This window comes from Bombina bombina, chromosome 5 (genome assembly GCF_027579735.1).
Source record: "Bombina bombina isolate aBomBom1 chromosome 5, aBomBom1.pri, whole genome shotgun sequence".
NCBI classification, from domain to species: domain Eukaryota; kingdom Metazoa; phylum Chordata; class Amphibia; order Anura; family Bombinatoridae; genus Bombina; species Bombina bombina.
In genome coordinates, this window is record NC_069503.1 from 123,961,032 (window position 1) to 123,978,597 (window position 17,566).

General features: G+C 36.9%; 1 protein-coding gene across 1 annotated transcript in view; it reads left to right on the top strand.

Annotated features, from left to right (window-relative positions):
* LOC128659248 (thiosulfate sulfurtransferase) overlaps positions 1-17,098 on the top strand; it is a 44,228-nt gene extending 27,130 nt beyond the window's left edge. Inside the window, exon 2 of the mRNA XM_053712925.1 lies at positions 16,555-17,098. Coding sequence (XP_053568900.1) covers positions 16,555-16,853 — 299 coding nt within the window. The 3' untranslated portion in view covers positions 16,854-17,098. The remainder of the gene's footprint in view (positions 1-16,554) is intronic.
* The last annotated feature ends 468 nt before the right edge of the window (positions 17,099-17,566 follow it).

Below are 17,566 nucleotides of genomic sequence, written 5' to 3' on the forward strand. Positions count from 1 at the left end.
ATGACATGTTAATCATGGGCAGGACGGAGGAAGAACATTGACACAATGTAGAGAGGGTACTGCAGCGGCTAATGACCTACGGGTTGAAGGTCAACTTGGAGATGTGTGCTTTCATGCGTGACAAATTAGAATTTTGTGGCCATGTTATAGATTGTCATGGTTTACACACTGCTGATGACAAAGTCAAGGCCTTGCAAGAAGCTCCTATACCACAGAATGCATCACAACTACGATCATACCTTGGTCTCCTTAACTATTACCACCGTTTTCTTCCCCAGCTAGCCCATACATTACACCCAATACATCAGCTCCTTGAGACAAATCGACCCTGGTTGTGGAGCAGTGAATGCAATCAAGCCTTCCAGGAATCCAAGAACCTACTCCTGTGTTCCCACATGTTAATGCACTATGATCTTCAGAAACCACTCATGATAGCATGTGATGCTTTCCTTATGGTTTAGGGGCTGTCTTGTCACACACAATGCCAGATGGGACAGACCGACCGGTAGCCTTTGCTTTCCGTTCTCTAATGACGGCAGAGAAGAACTATTCCCAATTCCCAAGACAAGGAAGCATTGGCCATTGTATGGGCTATTAAGAAGTTCCATAACTATATTTATGGTAGACAATTTACTCTTTTAACTGACCATAAGCCACTGCTGACCATCTTTAATCCAAGGAAAGGAATTTCAACCACTAGAGTGGCTAGATTGCAAAGGTATGCTCTAACTTTGGGAGCATATCATTACTCCATCAAACACCGGGCCCATGATTTCCATGGCAATGCTGATGCCATGTCCAGGCTTCCACTAATGAATTCCTCACCAGTTGTTCAAGAAAGCCTTCCAAGTGTGTGTTTTATGGGTATAGTACATGCCAAACAAATTGCAATGGAGACAGCTTGTGATACTGAATTACAACTTCTGGCAAAGTATTTGAGAGATGGCTGGCCAAGAACTGGCTGTGATGTGCAGCGAGCATACATACTATGAGCGAAAGAACTCACACTCAGAAATGGATGTCTTTTATGGGGTGAGAGAGTTCTGGTTCCTAATGGGATATGGCAAGCTATGTTAAAACTCCTTCATTAAGGACACCCAGGCATTGTCAGAATGAAACAGAAGGCTAGGGGTCATGTTTGGTGGCCGGACATTGATAAGGACATTGAGAACTATGTTATGGCATGCAAAGGGTGTGTTCAGGCTCAAGGACAGCTTCCACGAGGAGCTATACAACCATGGGACTGGCCTACTACTCCTTGAGAGAGACTACATTTGGACTTTGCTGGTCCTATTGATGGAATCACATACTTAATCATAATTGATGCACACTATAAGTGGCCAGAAGTAATTCCAATGACAAGGACTACAACTACTGAAGTCATATCAGCATTAGAAAGACTGTTTTCAATATTTGGGTTGCCAAGAAAACTGGTCACAGACAATGGTCCCCAGTTTGTGTCACAAGACTTCCAGAATTTTTTACATACGAATGGAATTCACCATCATCGGACGGCACCATATCAAACAGCCACCAACGGGCAAGCAGAGAGATTTGTCCAAACCTTTAAAAGGGCACTGATAGCTCTAAAAGCAGAGAAGCAGGTTAATACTAAAAACATTTTACAATTTTTGCAACAATATAGGGTTACTCAACACCCCACCACGGGAGTTGCCCCAGCTCAACTATTGTTTGGCAGGAAGATCCGTACAAAGCTGGATTTAATCACACCAGATGTAGCAGAAACAGTCTGCATCATGCAAGATAAAATGACAGTGGGAAAACCTTCACGGACCTAAACAGAAGGAGACTTGGTTTGGTATAGGGTGTACCATACAGAGGAAAAATGGGCACCAGGTGTTGTTGCCCAGGTTGAGGGCCCAAAGATATATGTGATAACCACTCAATCAGGTGTGTGTCGCCGCCATGTGAACCAACTACGACAATGGCTAGAGAGGAGAGAACAGGCTGGTGAGGACCATCACATACAAATGCAATCAGACAATGACTTTGATATCTGGGGTGCTGTTTGGCATGATCCAAACACAGGCTCTGACTCAACTACAGAAGATGACTCAGAAATACCAGCCTCAATAGAAGAACCTTGTAATGATAAGTCAGGAAATTCTATCCAGGACCACAATACCACGTACTCCCAGGCAACGAACACCTGTTGTTCGTTGGTCTCCTGAAGTGAATCTCAGAGACACTCGCCGGAGACAACATGCAACATATCAGAGAAACTTTCATCAATGGAAGAAACAAGAAGCAGCTTTCACGTCCACAATACAAGAGGATGCTGGAGAAGACTCATTTATCTTACGGCTGTTGTTGTGCAGTTAAGTTTATGAAAAAAAAAGAAAAAAGAAAAAAAAAAGAAGTAGGAAAGGAGATGTAGTGTTGTGCTTACTTCCTGGTTTGGTTAGATGGCACATTGAGGCTTCCATACAAAGATGATGTCATCAAGTGGGCTATGCTTAGAATCAGAACAGTTCAGAGAAGTCATCTTGTGACAGTTTGTGATGAAGTTATAAAGTACAAGGACTGAACCTCAGGATCGGACAAGTGCTAATAATAATAAGTGTAATGTCAGCTACAGATCACTGCAGAGGATACAGCATCAACCAGTCAGGAAGAGTAAGAACTGTCAGTTACACATTATAAGTTATATTACAGTAAAACAGTTATAAGTTACCCTGTATTACTATAGTGCTGCATACACAGAGTACAGGACTGCTAATATAAGGAATGCAGCAGCCAATCATTATAAAGGACTATATCTGTGTATCTATCCATATTACTGTGTGCAAATCTACAGAAGCCACCTTGTTATGTAATCCAGTAAATAAAGTGCCAGTTTACATTTAGAAGTTGCAAGTGCATCATTCATATAAAGAGTTAATGTTTGCTATGTAAGGACATTACAGATATATTAGTGAAAAACATATTGTACAGCATCTTAATACAGTAATGCACAGATGTTTATTATAGACACAAAGCTAGAAATTCTGTAAACTGGAAATAATTTTTGATAAATTGATACATGCAATTAATATAGTTGTAACTTCACTTGAGTATCCGTGAGAACAACTCTAAGCACACAAGTACATAAACTGTAACAAGTGATTATATTTACCAATCGTCTATACACTATTCAGATTGAGTTTTTTTCTATAGCCCTGGCAAAGTGACCTGTATAATAAGGAAATCAGAACAAGCGTTGCCGCTCTGATATAAATCCTTAGACACATTGCAGGTTGAACTTATAGAAGTAACACACTGAGACATAAGACCAGGAATTAAAGGGATACTAAACCAATAATTTTTTTCATGATTCCGATATAGCAGCAATTTTAAGCAACTTTCTAATTTACTCCTACTATCAATTTTTCACCGTTCTCTTGCTATCTTTATTTAAAAAGCAGGAATTTAAAGCTTAGGAGCCGGCCCATTTTAGGTTCAGCACCATGGATAGTGTTTGCTTATTAGTGGCTTCATTTAGCAAACCAATAAGCAAGCATAACCCAGGTTCTCAACCAAAAATGGGCTGGCTCGTAAAGGGACACTGAACCCAATTTTTTTCTTTTGTGATTCAGATAGAGTATGCAATTTTAAGCAACTTTCTAATTTACTCCTGTTATCAAATTTTCTTCGTTCTCTTGCTATCTTTAATTGAAAAAGAAGGCATCTAGGGTTTTTTTGTTCAGAACTCTGGACAGCACTTTTTTTTATTGGTGGATGAATTTATCCACCAATCAGCAAGAACAACCCAGGTTGTTCACAAAAAATGGTCCGGCATCTAAACTTACATTCTTGCATTTCAAATAAAGATACCAAGAGAATGAAGAAAATTTGATAATAGGAGTAAATTAGAAAGTTGCTTAAAATTGCATGCTCTATCTGAATCATGAAAGAAAAAAATGTGGGTTCAGTGTCCCTTTAAGCTTCACATTCCAGCTTTTTAAATCAAGATAGCATTAAAAATATTTGGGTTTAGTGTCCCTTTAACAGATGCTATCAATAGCAATTTTGTAATAATGCTGCAGATGTCTAATAACAATATCAAGTGATATATCTATTTTTCATTCACTTAAATCGTACTTACCTTAAAGAATCTATCAAAGTCACTGCTGGTAAATAATAAAAACAGAATCCAAATTTAATATTTGATAAATAGATCACAATGTGTACTTGAAAGTTTTTATTTTTTAACCTGTTTTTTTAACCAAAATAAAGATTGAGAATTTTTTTAAAAATTGACCACGCACAACATAATAAGGGAGAAACTGAGTTGCTAAAACTGTTTTCTTTTTTCAGTTTTCTTTTACTAAATTTGTCAATATAGTTCAAAGATACTCAGCACCTACAGCCACATAATTTGTTCAATAAAAGCGTTTTTATGATCAAAAGTGGCATTATCCTTAAAGGGACACTAAACCCAAAATGTTTCTGTCATGATTCAGGTAGAGAATACAATTTTAAACAACATTCCAATTTACTTCTATTAGCTAATTTGCTTCATTCTTTAGATATCCTTTGTTGAAGATATAGTAATGCACATGGGTGAACCAATCACACGAAGCATCTATGTGCAGCAACCAATCAGCAGCTACTGATGCTATCTAGATATGCTTTTCAGCAAAGGATATCAAGAGAATGAAGCAAATTAGATAATAGAAGTAAATTAGAAAGTTGTTTAAAATCACATGCTCTTTCTGAATCATGAAAGAAAAAAATGTGGGTTTCATGTCCCTTTAAGACATTTGTTTCTAAGAACAACTAGTGCCATTGGTTTCATACACTAAACTGTCTATCTCTATCTGCCTGTATGTATGTCTGTCCCTATCTGCCTGTCTGTCCCTATCTGCCTGTATGTCTGTCTATCTCAGCTATATCTATAGAGCTGAGTACACTGACAGTGATGCAGAATCTGCTGGCGTTCTACAAATAACATATAATAATAATATACAGATGTACAATTCATGTCCCATCCCTATCACCACCACTTTCCCCTTTGTACAAGAGAACACTGTTGGTCACTGTGACACAGCAGTTATTAGAGCTGATACTTGCTAGAGACATGGAGATGAGAGGTTAATAACCTGATATTCCAGGCTTTCAGATAATGACAGTATTAGGACTTTACACCATTATTGTAAAGCTGGACATTTATCTGGCTAATGTTTCTACACCTATGTATACAACATGCTGATTTTATTATATTTATCATAATTACTGATTTGCTAGAGATACCCAGTTCCATACTACTTAAAGGAACAGTAAAGTCTTTTTTTTTTCTTGATGATTCAGATAGAGCATGTGATTTTAAACAACTTTCCAATTTACTTCTACTGTTAAATTTGCTTTGTTCTCTTGGTATCCGGGTAGGCTCACAAGCAGCAATGCACTACTGGAAGCTAAAACGGCGGTATCTCTCTAAAGATTTACTAATAGGGGGCGCTCTATATAAATAATAAAAGAAAGGGTAAACCAGGTGTGATACTAAATGATATTCCTATATAAATATACGTATATAAGGGTATAAAACAAGGACCAGGGGGATGCAGGTATACTCATATATAACACATAAATAACATAAACCAATATACAGACCCCCCTGTTAAAGTGAAAAACTACTGTACAAGTATATATAACATTCCAATGAACAATTGAAAAAATGGAATAACAAAGTCTCTATTTGGAATAATCCCAATGATGAATCCAAACCATGGGGGGGATCAGTAGAATGAGAATATGGAAGTTGTCGGAAGCTGCACTCTCATCACATCAGAATGGTATGACGTCTACAAAGAAGATGGGGAAGAAAAGAGAGGCGCTTGTGTGTACCAGTTTAGCAGGTTAAACAGCTTATATTCACCCACAACAGGGTACTCACATTTTAGTGGAGCAATCAGACAGTGCTATCAGGTGCAGACTGGGTAATCAACAGCAACCCAGCTTACTGGACTTTACTCTGTGTTTACAGGAACACTTTGGCTCTAATGTCCTAGAGCTGGTAAAGACTGCCAACAGGAAAAGCTCCACAAATCACAGGCAAGCAGCAAAAGACACACAGAGACCTCCACAAAAAGCAGAGCCAGTCCCGGTGATGATGATTGGAAGGTGGTAAAAATATGGCACTCAGCAAAGGTTCCAAAGTTAGATAAAAGTAAAATTTATTAAAACAATAAAAACAAGAACCATAAGGGAGGGCATAAAGTGACCCTCCTTATTAACATGCAACGCGTTTCTCAGCACCAATGCTGTTTCATCAGGCTTATAAAACATACTGATCATAGCCCTTATATATACCAACCGTACCAATCAATACAATTGAGAAAATAACATACACCTGGGAGTCTCCCTCTGAGGGGTAGATTCTCAGCATTTTAACCCTTTGTTTATAGTATATATTTCTCATTTAGAGGGAGTCTTTAAATAGGAAATAAATCAGTGATGTGTGAGTTAATGTGCCACTGTTGTTGAGACATAAAAATGTTCCTATATTATCTTGATCAGAGTTCGAATGTAGCCTCAAACATATCAGATGTGAGCTCTCTAGTAAGAATGTGTAGAAAGTGTTTGAGGATGTATACTGGTAATATTATACCTAATTTATCTAAAGGGAGAATGCATATTTGACATTTATATTTAAAAAATACTATTACATACATACATATCCTTTAATCCGTGATAGTATTGGAGTGGCTACAAAAAAGACGTCAGTGGAACTGCCACCAATAAGAACGTCTCTTTAAAATCAAAACAACAAGACGGTGAATCATGTGACTACGTTATAACGTCACACTGTGAGAAAGGGAAACCATTACGTAAATGTAGGCGTGTATGATAACCCTATACCATTGGTTTACACCGAGGCATTCATGGGGGTGTGAGATGATCCTACCCTACTATTGGAGAATTAATACGTATTAGAAAATAGGTATTTAGCATACTAAGAATAGAATAAAAATAAATATTCGAATGCGGTCAAAGAAGGATTATAATAATTAACATGCAATCCTCCTAATAAATATATACGTGTAGAAAAATCATCAATAATAACACCAGAAATGATATAATGCATCTGATGCACACACCATCTCATAAGATAGTAATAAAGGTTTAGATATGTAATATGTCAAGAAATAAAGTGACATAGGATACTCAGACTTATAGTGACTGTGTGTGGTAGACTATGATGTGAATTAGTGTAATAGTGATATACGCGCGATATGTGATGTGATTTAAATAATTAGAAATATATCTATCTAATGTGACTAGATGATGATAAATCATGATAAATAAAGGTGATAATAACAGGAGTCTATCAAATATGATCAAAGAAAATACTAACCATGGGATATGGGTCCAGTACAATGTTTTATATTGTTGAGAGGGGGCTGCACTGCAGGAAAAATAACCAGGCAATGTATGTTCATACACAGTCCACCCACAACAATACAAATAATATACTATCACCAATGGATGGAAGATAGGTGGATGATATAATTATATGTGATGGGGCTATTATCACCCCATAGAACTTATTAGAAACAAAAAGTGCAATCCAAATGTCGTTTCTATATAAGTGTGAAATAGGGACAAAATAAGTGAATAGGAAAAACAATATTGTTATGTGATTCATAACCATGTAGAAAATGGGTGTATTCTAGGTTGCCCTAATAATAAATAAGGTGTGTTTGTATAGCCTTAAACTAACATGGATGTGATAAAAAGTGCTGTGTGTCTAACACTGTGTGTAATGGTGATATGATGATTAACATCAGTCTAAAATTATGTGAAATATATACACATAAACTCCAGTGTACAAAGCACTGTTGTGGTTAATTGAAAGCAGCAGAATCTATTACTTCGTTGAGACCTTTGGGAAAGAGAGATTGGAACTTATAGATCAAAAAGGTTTCTCTCTTTCTTAATTTAATATATCTATTATATTGGTGGGATGATGGAATATGTTCAATGGGAGTGATGTTATAACTACAAGGTTCTCCAAGGTGTGTCTGCACATAATGTCTAGGCACACTATGGTTAAGTAACTTCTTTTTCACATTTCGCAAATGTTCACTCCATCTCGTTCAAACTTTGTGAGACGTGCAACCTAGATATTGTAGGCCACATTTGCATGTCAATGCATATTACAAAAGATGTATTGCAGGTAATGCGACTTTTAATCCTAAATACCTCTCCCGTAACATTTGCAGTAACGGTAACTGTTTTTGGTATAATATATTTGCACATAGAACATCTGGGGTGGCCACATCTATGAATCCCTAAGGATGTCTTTTTGAATGACTGTCTCTTCATTTTTTTGGACATTACTATCTTACTTGGTGCAAGTTTTTGTTTGAGGGTTAGTGCCCTCCTGAAAGTCAACGATGGTTGATTTTCTAATATCTGTTTAAGATCTGGGTCTTTCTGTAAGATGTGCCAATGTTTGGTCAGTGACTTTTTCATAGCTCTATGATTGGAGTTATACTGAGTTATAAACCTCGGTTGTGGGAGATCTTCAGACTTGTGTAGCAGTCATATTTTTTGTTGTTTTGCACTTAAGTATTAGAGTTCTGTTTAGATCTCTAGCTCTCTCTTGACTACTCTTAATGAGAGGGGGAGGATATCCCTTTGCTAGAAATCTCTCCACTAGAATGGGTGATTGTTTGTCATAAATCTGTAGAGTGCTGCCATTTCTCCTAATTCTATTGAATTGACTGAAAGGAATGTTTGTTTTCCAACTTCTCAAGTGATTACTTGTGAAATGTAGAAAGTTATTACTGTCTACCTTCTTGAAAAAAGTTGAAGTACAAACATTACCTTCAGGTCCCCACTGTAACAGGACGTCCAAAAATTCAATTTTCTGTGGCTGGATGTTATATGTAAAGGTGAGGCCCATCTCATTATTATTCAAATGTTTGACAAATAATTCAGCCTCTTGTGATGTTCCATCCCAGATAAAAAGCAGGACATCAATGTACCGGCCATAGAACACCAGTCTCTGCGCCCAGCTAGAGTTGTGGATGAAATGCTCTTCAAAGGCACCCATATAAAGGTTGGCAAAACTGGGCACAAACCTGATGCTCATGGTCGTACCCCTGACCTGCAGGTAGAAATCATCAAGGAACTGAAAATAATGATGTTTGAGAATAAATACTATTATCGTTATTAGAAATTCTTTCTGTAAAGGTGGCATATATATGTTGTCATTTAGGAATGATTGTATCACTCGTATCTCAATATCATGAGGGATGTTTGAGTACAATGCTCCAACGTCACAGGTGAGCCATAGAAAAGGACCCCTGTGACTGAAGGAGCTGAGTATATTGAGGAGATCAGTGATGTCACAGATATACGATGGCAGATGGATATCATATTTTTCAAGGTATAAATCTATGTATTCCGAAAGTCTATCCGTTACACCATTAATCCCCGCAATAATGGGTCTTCCAGGGGGCTTTTTACTATCCTTGTGGATCTTTGGAAGATGGTAGTAGAAGGGTATACTGGGATGAGATTTTTTCTCTTTTATTGAGAATCCCCTTTCTACTACCATCTTCCAAAATCCTCACAAGTGATTTGCTAAATTGCTCAGTGGAATCTGTATTAAGTCTACGATAGAACTTTTCATCACACAATATCCTGACTACCTCAGCCATGTAATCTTTGTAGTCCTGAAGGACGATCCCACCGCCTTTATCGGCTTGGCAGATGGCCAAATTGCTATTATTCATTAAACTTTTTATGGCTTGTTGTTCATTGGGCCATAGTTTGGATTTCCCAAATGTCTTGGACGGTATTTTTTCAAAGTCATTCATTACCATTTGTTGAAAAAGATCAACATACGTTACCTCCGGTTTCGGGGGATTAAAAGTTGATGGCAATTTCAAATGAGTATGTATGCTAGACTCAAAAAGGTCATAGCTAAGGTCGTCTGGATTAAGGTAGTAAGTAGTCAGTAAACGAGAATTGTCAGAATCTAACAGGATTTGTGGACCCTCTAATCTGTTTTTCCTCATATTTTTAGAGAAAAAATATCTTTGTAGGGACAGTTTTCTTGTATACCTTTTCAGGTCTACAAATAGATTGAATAAATTATGAGAATTGGGGGGACAAAATGATAAGCCCCTACCCAGAATTCTAACCTCATCGTTTGTGAGTACATGAGATGAGAGGTTAAAAATTCCTTCTTTTAATTTTGAGAGTTTTTCCTTTTTGACGGTGTTCCCACTGCCCCTTCGTCCCCATTTGGGAAAGGTCTTTTTTTCATTATTTTTGATTGATCGTAATTCCGTCTCCATAGGGGTGCCAACTGGCGTTCCCCTAAAAAAGACCCATTTGAGGGAGAGGGAACATCATCTCTCCTTTTAATCTCCAATCTGTCATTAGGGTAGTGGTTGGTTTCAGGCCCAGCAGAATATTGATGTTGGGGATTATATGTATTAGATGGTTCTCTATTTTGTTCAACGTTTTGTAATGGCTGGAATCTATTGGTGATTGGTATATCATTGGGGTTGGCATAGAATTGAGCATTCTGTGTTGGTAAATTACCATAGGGACCAGAATTCATATTCATAGACATCTAGTGGTGTCTATTTTCATAATAAAATGCTGTGGGTTATTGTGTTTGAGAGACTGATAATTCCTATTATTCCCTATCTGCGTATTGGATTTACTGTGAGAAGGGGTATTGTTGTTCTTAGTATGGAAATTTTGGTTTTTATTTTTACTCTTATTTTTATTTTTATGTTGTACCAAAGTCCACTCATTGCCTTTATTAGGTTTATTCCTATTAAAAGAGTAGACTTCCCCTTTCGCATAGTCCTCCTCATCTCTTTTCATTTTAACCTGTTTGGTCTTAATTACTTCATTTTGATAATTATCTGATGCTTTAATCATTTGAGCATTCAATTGAGCATATTCTGGGTGATCTTGCATGGTTTCAAGATCTTTTTGGACTAACTCTATCTCTTTGCCAACCTTCTCTAATAGTGTTTGTCGATGTTTTATCAAAAGTTCAATTAAACTAAAAGAGCATTCATTTAGGATATTCTGCCATTTTTCCAATAAATCTGCATCATTTTTGAAAGAACAATTCTTAAATACTCTAAGGCCCCTAGGTATTTGTTTTTTTGTTTTTATATTTTGTTAAGGAATCTATGTCCCACCAATGGCGATGTTTTAGTTTTAACAAATTCTCCAGATTAGAGAAAAGATTCACTATAGATTTTGCTTGCACAGAGTTCTGTGAAGTTTCTGGAGGATGGCCATTGGTGGCAGTAGAATTTCTTCTTGCTGTTCTCTCTAGAGTAGACAACATTTTAGAAGGATAATAAATACACCAAATGTAGGGGAAATAAACTAATAATACAAATAAATATGTGTATAAGTGTGACTTGCTATTGTATACACAATAAACAATGCTCAAAGCTGCACCCCTATATAACCTATACAGGTAATAGAACAAACGGCGGTATCTCTCTAAAGATATCCTAATAGGGGGCGCTCTATATAAATAATAAAAGAAAGGGTAAACCAGGTGTGATAAATGATATTCCAATATGAATATACGTATATAAGGGTATAAAACAAGGACCAGGGGAATGCAGGTATACTCATATATAATATAAACCAATATACAGACCCCCCTGTTAAAGTGAAAAACTACTGTACAAGTATATATAACATTCCAATGCACAATTGAAAAATGGAATAACAAATTCTCTATTTGGAATAATCCCAATGATGAATCCAAACCATGGGAGGGGGAAGGGATCAGTAGAATGAGAATATGGAAGTTGTCGGAAGCTGCACTCTCCTCACATCAGAATGGTATGACGTCTACAAAGAAGATTGGGAAGAAAAGAGAAGCGCTTGTGTGTACCAGTTTAGCAGGATAAACAGCTTATATTCACCCACAACAGGGTACTCACATTTTAGTGGAGCACTCAGACAGTGCTATCAGGCGCAGACTGGGTAATCAACAGCCACCCAGCTTGCTGGACTTTCCACCGTGTTTACAGGAACACTTTGGCTCTAATGTCCTAGAGCTGGTAAAGACTGCCAACAGGAGAAGCTCCACAAATCACAGGCAAGCAGCAGAAGACACACAGAGACCTCCACAAAAAGCAGAGCCAGTCCCAGTGATGATGATTGTAAGGTGGTAAAAATATGGCACTCAGAAAAGGTTCCAAAGTTAGATAAAAGTAAAATTTATTAAAACAATAAAAACAAGAACCATAAGGTAGGGCATAAAGTGACCCTCCTTATTAACATGCAACGCGTTCCTCAGCACCAACGCTGTTTCTTCAGGCATATAAAACATACTGATCATAGACCTTATATATACCAACCTTACCAATCAATACAATTGAGAAAATAACAAACACCTGGGAGTCTCCCTCTGAGGGGTAGATTCTCAGCATTTTAACCCTTTGTTTATAGTATATATTTCTCATTTAGAGGGAGTCTTTAAATAAGAAATAAATCTGTGATGTGTGAGTTAATGTGCCAGTTTTGTTGACAGACATAAAAATGTTCCTATATTATCTTGATCAGAGTTTGAATGTAGCCTCAAACATATCAGATGTGAGCTCTCTAGTAAGAATGTGTAGATATGAACAATCACTAAAGTGTTTGAGGATGTATACTGGTAATATTATACCTAATTTATCTAAAGGAAGAATGCATATTTGACATTTATATTTAAAAAATACAATTACATACATACATATCCTTTAATCTGTGATAGTATCGGAGTGGCTACAAAAGTGACGTCAGTGGAACTGCCACCAATAAGAACGTCTCTATGAAATCAAAACAACAAGACGGTGAATCATGTGACTACGTAATAACGTCACACTGTGAGAAAGGGAAACCATTACGCAAATGTAGGCGTGTATAATAATAGTATACCATTGGTTTACACCGAGGCATTCATGGGGGTGTGAGATGATCCTACCTTTCAATTGGAGAACTAATACTTTATTAGAGAATAGGTATTTAGCATACTAGGAATAGAATAAAAATAAATATTCGAATACGGTCAAAGAAGGATTATAATAATTAACATGCAATCCTCCTAATAAATATATACGTGTAGAAAAATCATCAATAATAACACCAGAAATGATATAATGCATCTGATGCACACACTGTCTCATAAGATAGTAATAAAGGTTTAGATATGTAATATGTCAAGAAATAAAGTGACATAGGATACTAAGACTTATAGTGACTGTGTGTGGTAGACTATGATGTGAATTAGTGTAATAGTGATATACGCGCGATATGTAATGTGATTTAAATAATTAGAAATATATCTATCTAATGCGAATAGATGATGATAAATCATGATAAATAAAGGTGATAATAACAGGAGTCTATCAAATATGATCAAAGAAAATACTAACCATGGGATATGGGTCCATCATCTCACACCCCCATGAATGCCTTGGTGTAAACCAATGGTATAGGGTTATTATACACGCCTACATTTGCGTAATGGTTTCCCTTTCTCAGAGGGTGACGTTATTATGTAGTCACATGATTCACCGTCTTGTCTTTTTGATTTTATAGAGATGTTCTTATTGGTGGCAGTTCCACTGACGTCACTTTTGTAGCCACTCCAATACTATCACGGATTAAATCATATGTATGTATTGAGGCTACATTCGAACTCTGATCAAGATAATATAGGAACATTTTTATGTCTCAACAAAAGTGGCACATTAACTCACACATCACAGATTTATTTCCTATTTAAAGACTCCCTCTAAATGAGAAATATATACTATAAACGAAGGGTTAAAATGCTGAGAATCTACCCCTCAGAGGGAGACTCCCAGGTGTATGTTATTTTCTCAATTGTATTGATTGGTAAGGTTGGTATATATAAGGGCTATGATCAGTATGTTTTATATGCCTGATGAAACAGCGTTGGTGCTGAGAAACGCGTTGCATGTTAATAAGGAGGGTCACTTTATGCCCTACCTTATGGTTCTTGTTTTTATTGTTTTAATAAATTTTACTTTTATCTAACATTGGAACCTTTGCTGAGTGCCATATTTTTACCACCTTACAATCATCATCACCGGGACTGGCTCTGCTTTTTGTGGAGGTCTATGTGTGTCTTTTGCTGCTTGCCTGTGATTTGTGGAGCTTCTCCTGTTGGCAGTCTTTACCAGCTCTAGGACATTAGAGCCAAAGTGTTCCTGTAAACACGGTGGAAAGTCCAGCAAGCTGGGTGGCTGTTGATTACCCAGTCTGCACCTGATAGCACTGTCTGAGTGCTCCACTAAAATGTGAGTACCCTGTTGTGGGTGAATATAAGCTGTTTAACCTGCTAAACTGGTACACACAAGCGCCTCTCTTTTCTTCCCCTTCTTCTTTGTAGATTACTGGAAACTAGCTGCTGATTGGTCGCTGTACATTTATACCTCTTGTCATTGACTCACCAGATGTGTTCTGCTAGCTCCCAAGAGAATGAATCAAATTTGATAATAGAAGTAAATCATAAAGTTGTTGAAAATTGTATGTTCTATTTGGATCAGGAAATTATTATTTTTTTTAGTTTCATGGCCCTTAACCCATTGATTGCGGAACTAAAAAAATCTTTAAAATATTTTATAGCATGCATTAATCTATATATCTGATGATTTATGAGAATGCGTTATCAAAGAAAGAAATTCAGGATATTATAGAAATACCTCAAGATTCATGATTCTAATAAAACTTACAATTTTAACCCTTTCACTGCTGCATCATTTTCACATCCCAGTGCTAGAGCTGTGTTTGATTGTATGGCCCTAATTGCATTTAAAGGACCAGTCAACACATTAGATTTGCATAATCAAAAAATGCAAGATAACAAGACAATGCAATAGCACTTAGTCTGAACTTCAAATGAATAGTAGATTTTTTTTATAACAAATTTCAAAGTTATGTATACTTCCACTCCCCTTGTACCATGTGATAGCAGTCAGCCAATCACAAATGCATATACGTATAGTCTTTGAATTCTTGCACATGCTCAGTAGGATCTGGTGACTCAAAAAGTGTAAATATAAAAGACTGTGCACATTTTTTTAATGGAAGTAAATTGGAAAGTTGTTTAATATTACATGCTGTATCTGAATCATGAAAATGTAATTTAACCTGAGTGTCCCTTTAAATGTTGCATTTCAAACTTTTTCATTGAAATAACCACAAGAGTATAAGAGTAACAGGTCTGCTGTTTCAAATGAGGGGTCAATTGCCCCTCTAGCCCCCTCAGAGCAAATCACTTGCATGACTATCTTTTTAAAAGATCTATTTCTTCTCCCTGTTGGATGCAGGTGATACACAAATGGCAATACCATGCAAAAACACTAGGAGAAGAGGCTGTAACTGAGCCCCTAACTCCCCTCTGCTTGAAATGGAGGAATAACCTCTTTTAAAAGTAGTCTGGGGCTGAGAGATGGACTTAGAACAGGGGTATCCAACTCAATGTAACTGGGGGCCACTGGCCAAGTGTCCTGCGCTCATGGGGGCCGATTGAACTAAATAAGTGCTAGATAAACTAGGAACTGGAAGTGACATTTACCCAAGTAGTAGTGCATGGTGGGAGTTGCAGCCCACAACAGACATACACAGTTGTCTATATTTATCTTGTGAGTGCCAAATGATCATTCTGGAACTGTTTAACAATGTCAAAATTGACATTTATCCAAGCAGTGCATGGTGGAAGTCTACACCAGACTTGTCTTTATATTTATCTTTTGAGTGCCTATATAGAACATCAAAAAGGCTACACCTCTTAGAACCCTAAAAAAAATTGACAGCCCAAATTATTGGTTTACCTTAAACATGGGAGGGCCACATGAAACTATCTTGGGGGCCACATATGGCCCCAGGGCCTGTACTTTCTGTTGGCGCTCTACAAATAACCAATAATAATAATACTTTAAGACCACTGACTTAGAATGATGCTTCAAAGAAAATATTAGTCTTAGAATAACATGTAGATGTATCTTTTAAAGTTTCATTAGCTGTTTAAATATTGACAAAATAAGTGTCAAGTTTTAGTGTCTATAAAACAATGGGAGCTGCCATATTGTAGCTTAGGTTACCTTCTCTGCTGTAGCCATTTAGGGACATTTATAAATAGCTCACTAGAGTGTGCAGCCAATGGCAGTGTAGAATATGCCAGTGTTCTCCACTTCCATTTCTAACAGGAACTGAAACGCTCACAATTTCAGAATAGAATTACAGGAAAAGGGGACATAATAAATAATGAAAGTATACTGCAGATTGATTTTTATGTATATAATTATCATATTATATTATTATCTCAAAGTGTTTAATGTCCCTTTAATGCTATCAGTTTTCAATAAACTTGGTCATTTTCCATTGTAAAGTATAACACTGATATGTATTAGTATTCCTCTCATTTGTTTACTCTCCCTTTTCCATGTACCATTGCCCACTCCTATTTTCTCCTACTTTTGTCAGTTATTTGTCACTTGTTTGTATTTAATATGACTATTTTTATGATTCCCCTAGACATTGAACCAGGGCATATCAGAGGATCTGTGAACCTTCCATTTTCAAGCTTCCTAAGTAAAGAAGGATATGAGAAATCCCCAGATGAGCTCAAGCGGCTGTTTCAAGAAAAAGGTATTGACCTAACAAAGCCATTGACAGCCACTTGCCGCCGCGGTGTCACTGCCTGCCACATAGCTCTAGCCTCCTTCGTATTAGGTCAAGAGGATACAGCTGTTTATGACGGATCCTGGTCTGAATTTGTTCACAGAGGAAAACCTGAGCACAAGGTTTATGAGAGAAAGAGCGGGAAGGCGTAAACGACAGAGTTCCTACATTTTTAGGGTAATAGATATCTCTGTGAAAGAAATGTAATACAAAACAAAATGGCTGCCTAGTCAGCTTAAACATTTATTAAAAGTCTCAGATACATTTCTTTGCCAAGGATACAGAATATTATGTATAACGAAATATTGTTATAAGCTTTCAAAGCATCTATATCTAGAATATTTTAATGAAAAATGATCAATGTTTTATGAGCAATGCACTGCCGAGTGACTGACACATTTTGTACTCAGTGAAAATAAAAAATATAAAAATCACTTACCTTGTGTTTTATTCCGAATGCAGATAACCTCAGACAAAGGGAGACAGTATATATATATTTTTTTATTTAAGAAAGATTATAAAATTAAGAAAGAAATGTAACTTCATCAGAGATGTCATATTCAGTAGGTAATGGAGCGTATTCTATGAGGCTGGGGAATACAGGACAGACAGAAGCCCATGTATGATGTCATATTCAGTAGGTGATGGAGTGTAGTCTGTGAGGCTGGGGAATACAGGACAGACAGAAGCCCATGTATGATGTCATATTCAGTAGATAATAAGCGTAGTCTGTGAGGCTGGGGAATACAGGACAGATAGAAGCCCATGTATGATGTCATATTTAGTAGTTAATAGGAGTAGTCTTTGAGTCTTGGGAATACAGGACAGACAGAAGCCCATGTATGATGTCATATTCAGTAGATGA